This window comes from Lycium ferocissimum, chromosome 12 (genome assembly GCF_029784015.1).
Source record: "Lycium ferocissimum isolate CSIRO_LF1 chromosome 12, AGI_CSIRO_Lferr_CH_V1, whole genome shotgun sequence".
NCBI lineage: Eukaryota > Viridiplantae > Streptophyta > Magnoliopsida > Solanales > Solanaceae > Lycium > Lycium ferocissimum.
Window position 1 is genome coordinate 39,646,037 of NC_081353.1, and position 6,111 is coordinate 39,652,147.

Below are 6,111 nucleotides of genomic sequence, written 5' to 3' on the forward strand. Positions count from 1 at the left end.
ACATACCTTGAAGGGTTCTTGATGCTTGGGACTTGATCTCTCTGTTTCTAGGGTGTTTTTCGTGTTTGAGGGAGTTAGGGAGATAACCCCAACCTTAAATATAAGCTAAAATACGAAATTTGAAAAATTGACCCAAAAAACCCGACCCGTGCGATGGGCCCGCATCGTACATGCGTCATGTGGCTCTCTGTAGGCGAAGTTCAGAGAGCACAAAAACGTGCGCCGCGACGTGTGGCCATCGGGGATGCCCCCTTTGCGCGACGCGTGGCCATCGCTGGTAGCTATGCTCGGCAACATTTTCGTAACGCGCATAACTTCTTGTGCCAATCTCCGTTTGGCTTGTTCCTTATATGGATGAAAAGGTATTTCAATGTACTACAAATTTCATTGAGGAAGCTTTTCCAAATTCTTATCTAATCAAGGGGTTATGGTCTCTTGAAAGAAGCCCCTCGAGAATTTACTCAAACAGCCCCTCGAGAACTTACTCAAACACATTCTAACCTTCTAGTTTTTGTTATATGCTCATGGTACGAGTAAAGCATTAGTCCAAAGAGCCGAGGTGTTACACAAATCGAGCAGTAATAAAATAAAAATGCTTAATAGGAAGAATTACCTGGTTTTTAATGGAAGCATGTACTCAGTGGAACGATCAAGTTCTTGCAAGGTATAAAATGACACAAGCACCACAATTATATTATATTATGGTTCCTACTGAAAAGAACCATCTACTCAGCATACTAAGCAAGTTCATGAAAGTTGAGATAAACACCATAATATTTTTTTATTTTATTTTATAGATATTTAGCCTTCTTGAGCCATTGCTGGTTATGTCAAAGATCAATAAGTATTGAATTGCGACTCGACATTTTAAGTGTTTATGTTTTATGAATTGATGATGTAAAAAATATTTACACAATCAGGTCAAATGTAATGCTGGTGACTCTAATTAATAACATTAATAAGTAATCTAAAATAAATAAAAAACAACCTTCTAAAACGATTAAATTACAGTGTCAAAGTATATTGCTTAACTCATTGCTATCTAATTATGATCTTATAAAACTTCCTAGACCAAAAAGTTCCTATTCTCCTACAACTTACCGCTTATACTATATAATAAAAATAATATCTCTTATAGGAAGATCCAAATAGTTATCAAGTATGTAGTGCTTCTATAAAGACTTTGAGAATCAATCCCATACTATCTGAGCACGTTTTGCTATGAGAATTGTATAAGGTCAGCTACTTTTTGTGCAATCAAAGTATAAAATTCACTTTTCGGATTAATCTAAGAATATATTTGATTGATACAATTACAAGGCTACAAGTTAGCATAAAGTTAGTAAACAGGTGCAACTTTGTGTGCAAGAGAAGGAAGGACCCATCTATGCTTTTCACTCTAATAAAATACAAATTCCAAAGCTAAATCAATTGTTTTATGTTTTTTTAAAGACAAGAATTAAGTTAAAGTTTTGCTCAACATTTTAGTCGTGAAATAAAAAAATTAATTTCGATATGAGTGTTTAAGATTTTATATATATATATATATATTTTACGGCACAAAATACTATATGTATGTTGCTCCGCAAAAAAAAAAGAAAATGAACAAGAAAGATAATATTGATTGTACTGTAAATGCTCTGGAAGTGGCTGTCGTGCTTATTTGATAGAGCAAAAGATTATGAAAAAATTAGCAATTATTACTGTTCCTAAAATATATTCCTCTTTACTATTATTAATTCGCATTAATTAATTTATATTTGATTCTTTATTTATTGATCATCCTGAGGTGGCACGTTAGAACTTGTAAACGATAATAATGTTTGAAGATTTATATGATAAAATTAATTATTTTCTTTTTTGTTTGACAAACATTTCTTTGTAAAATGCCAGCAAGACCATAGTGGCTGTCGTCCCAGTTTCATTCTCCTTCTGATAGAGCAACACAAATAACAAATTATCCACGTGTCCAATAAAGTTACCATTTGCAATTATTACTGTTCCTAAAATATATTCTTTCTACTAGGTGTTTATTTTTAAGAATCAAACTTGATTAATTAACCATGAAGAGATTATTCCATTTGCCTAATTCTTTATTTGTGAGTAGGGGTGTGATCATCCTGAGGTGGCACGTTAGAACTTGTAAACGAACGAACCTCCAATAAAATATTTGATACATAAAAATATTTATTTGATACTTTATAAATATTTCTATATGTATGATTACTATTTTCTTTTGATCTTAGTTTGAATGTGAATAAGTTTTATATCATTGTCTTTGTAAAATCAACACTAATACTAACAAAAAAGACCATATAATTGTTGATATCTTTTATACAGAAAGCAGGCTTACGTTTTTTTTTTCTTGCGTAATTAATACCCAGTCCTTTTAGCATTCTCCTTCTTTAGATTTCCTTTGATATTTATTACATTAAATATTTATTTTAAATTATCCACGTGTCCAATATTTTAATACGGTTTCGTTTGAGTTTGAAACACCATTACATGGTATCTTACAGGACTAAAGAAATATTTGACGTAAAGTTATATGCTTTGTATCAAGATTATTCCGAAAAAAAAAACCAATAACCCGAGAAAACCGAATGGTAAACCCGGTGAAAATGCTTTCTACTAGGTGTTTATGTCCCAAGGCTTAAGAATCAAACTTGAAATTTCTAATTAACCATGAAGAGATTTTGTTCATTCCACCCACCACTACTAATGCCTAATGGTGTACGTGTCCAATATTTGTGAGCACCCTACAGAAGTATTCTGGAATTATTAATAATAGCATATGCCGATCGAAGTATATATTACTGTCCCAATAAACTTACACAGCAACGTGCCATTTGATGCTTTGAGTCAATTAGCAGTTGGTATAGATCTAAAATAAGAAATATTTGACAAATGCACCCATAGCTAACACCTGAAGTTATACCTTTTTCAACATATATGAACTTGTTAGCATGATAAATATTCTCTCTAGATTTGTAACTACTATTGAGTCAGTCAGGAAGGAATGAGTAAGAGTAGAAGTAGGTAAGTTAGATCTGGATGTGAAGCATTTGCTCACATATCCTTTGTGACTATTTCTTTATTAGTCCGTTGTAAAAAAAAAATCATCTTTCTGTATTTGAAAGCATTTAGCTTTAACTTCGTATTTAACCTTAATACTACGTTTTTATAGCCACAGAAATCTTATGACGCATGTTTAAAACTTCGAGTTGCAAACATCTTTCTTTGTTTCTTAAATTTCGTGTCATTAATTCTCCGACAACGCCACATAAATTGGAACCGATAAAGTACTAGGATATATTGCACTGGTAAAGATCTCCAGTACAATAAACATCACCATGGACGCCAGTGACTGCTCAAAGTTAATTTCAAAAGAAACAAGGTTAACTACTGGCACTAGGGGAGGATTAATTAGCACAAAACAAGAATTAATAATGAATAAACATTAAATAAAACAAAGAAATTTAATGAGGAAATCTGCCTATCCTATCTATCCCACGGGCTGCATGCAACTAATTAATAAAACAGCAATGAAATGTCTATACATCAAGAATCAAAAGAACAACCTTTAATGGTATAATAATAAAGAAACTAAAGAGAAAACAAACAAAAATCATCAGTCAATTCTAATGCCTAGAACAAAAACAGTTTCCTCTAAGCTTCTCAATCTCCTTCAGGCTGTAAATCTGCAACTGGTGGATAATCTTTTCCTCTGTGCAGTCTGCAGAGGATCATAATCTATATGATTAATATAATTCTGAAAGCAAAATCCTCTAGACTTTTTCCTTTAGGCCAAGAGTGCATGTAGTATCCGACCTATATGTTGCTCGGATCCTCCAAATACCCTTCAAAGTTATGCATTCTTGGTGGACCCCACACGGGTGAGACGACATTTTGCAGCATAGATGCCAACCGGTCATCTTTGCCAAGCCATTCGGTAACGTAATGGCATTGGAGCCTTTCGTGCAAACCATCTCCATGTCAAATCTCTCAAACCATTATCATATACTTCACAAAACTTCATTGGCCAACCTTTAGGCTCAACAGGACTAAATCCTAATCCCGGGGTTCGATCATTCGAGCGTGGATTTAATTCTTTCGTCCAATCGATAACATAAGCCGACACCCTTCTCCTAAACTTAGCCTTAAATTCAGGCCAAGCTTGGAACTTATAATGGTTCACCGCCATTTCACGAACATTCACTTTCTTTTCTTTGTATCCTTGCTTCAATATGAAATGATGAATCACATTGAGCAAAGAGTGATCAATAGCATCCAAGTATACAATAGACTTATGTCGATTCTCCATTTTTCTTCTACAATTGTACCCTTGTGTCACTCCCGTTATCGGATGAGACCTCCTATTCGATGGTCCAAATTCATAACACGGGATGCTAACTTCCGCAACCTGTCTCTTCACAAATGACCGATCTTGTAAATTCTTAGGATTTGGTAACAGAGAATGTAACAAAGATTTCGATGGACGCGATACATTAGACCATAATGGTGAATGCACAAATTCATCCACATCAATATACATCATCCAAGAACAAGAATCCTTTGCATAAATAGCACTATGTGAAAAACCAGCTTCTTGGGTTTTTGGCCATAACCAAAAATACGTTTTCACATCATACCCTTCTTGAACAAGCTCATCGACAACTCGTCGTAAATCATCATCACTATCATTATCATACAACACGAATTTCTCAACCCCGATTCTCGAATGATACAAAACCCATTCTTTCAAAAATTTCCCAACATTATACACCATAGTACAAGCACAAAGCCGAGCTCTCTCTGACTTCTCGTTACTCCCCAATTTCCTTGGCTCGTTATAATACGCGACGGAAGGTACAACCACTCTAACAGGAAGTACAACTTCAATCGAAACCATAACTCTCTCTCCTTTCCCAAAAACAGTTAAATCAGGGCGGTTACATCTAAACACTTCTTGCATTGAACTTGTCACATTAGTTCTAATTACCATATTACCCTCATAACCAAAAATACAGTTAAATTCGTTAGGATCACGGTTAATCCCTTGACGATTATTTAACCCTTTAACAAACAAAACCACGTCATCATCTGTCGTTAAAGAATCATAAACAAGAAACGTCCACCGTAACATATCCTCCGTTAACTCTAACGGCGTAGTAATAACATTATTATTTACCGTTACTTTCGTTAACGTAGGTTGTTTAAACGGATTTTTCCGGCGAGCTCTTTTAGGAAACTGACATTTAAATAAAGACCTCGCCGGAAATTGTAGTTCGCCGGCGGGAATCGCCGGCGCTGACACGTTAGCGTTACCGTATACGCAAATATACGTGTGGTGGGGAGATATTAAAGGGGTATAATCAGGTGAAACAATAACGTAAACTTCCCAATGATCAGGCATTAATATTGAAACAGAAGGAATTTGATTTGGTAATGGTGTAATTAAGGGTGTGATTAAGGGTGTAATAGGTGAAGATATGTTTTCGTTAATTATAAGGTTGTTGTTGTTGTTGGTTTTTGTTGAGATTGTAATGGTGATTTTTGGTGGTGGGGGTGGTGGGGTGGGTGGGGTGGTGGAGATGTGGAGGAGAGGGGATGAAGGGTGGAGATCATAGTCGTTGATAAATTGGACGGTGGAGATTGAATCACGAAGGTAAAGGTGATAAAGGGTAGCAAAGAAGAAAATTGAAGTGATAATGAAAAGGAAAGTTGTGCGGATTTTTTTTCGAGACATAGCTCTAAGAAGAAGGGTAATAATGGTGGAATTGGAAGGTCATAAATACTGAATATATAAATAATGTGGGGTTTTTTTTTTCCAATGGGAAGAAGAAAGATTCCTACCTGATAAAGTATTTAGAAATTGGAATTTTAGTAGGAATTGGAATTAGTGTCGGTTTATGGTCTGGTTATTAACTTATTATTTTCTAATGGCTTAATGCATATGCGGTCCTTTAAATTTATCTCTTTTTCATTTTAGCACTTTAATTAATTGTTGTTCCTATAGAATTTCTAAATTTATTCTCGAGTGTGTCTATCCAACCCCCTAAATCTGATTTTTATTAGAAGCAGAAATTAAATTGGGAAAATAAAAGTGGA

General features: G+C 34.6%; 1 protein-coding gene across 1 annotated transcript; it reads right to left on the reverse strand.

Annotated features, from left to right (window-relative positions):
- Positions 1 to 3,426: 3,426 nt before the first annotated feature.
- On the reverse strand, positions 3,427 to 5,813 carry LOC132039816 (glycosyltransferase family 92 protein RCOM_0530710-like). The gene has a single exon (XM_059430341.1). The coding sequence runs from the start codon at positions 5,747 to 5,749 to the stop codon at positions 3,932 to 3,934; it is 1,818 nt and encodes a 605-aa protein (XP_059286324.1). The 5' UTR covers positions 5,750 to 5,813; the 3' UTR covers positions 3,427 to 3,931.
- Positions 5,814 to 6,111: the final 298 nt, after the last annotated feature.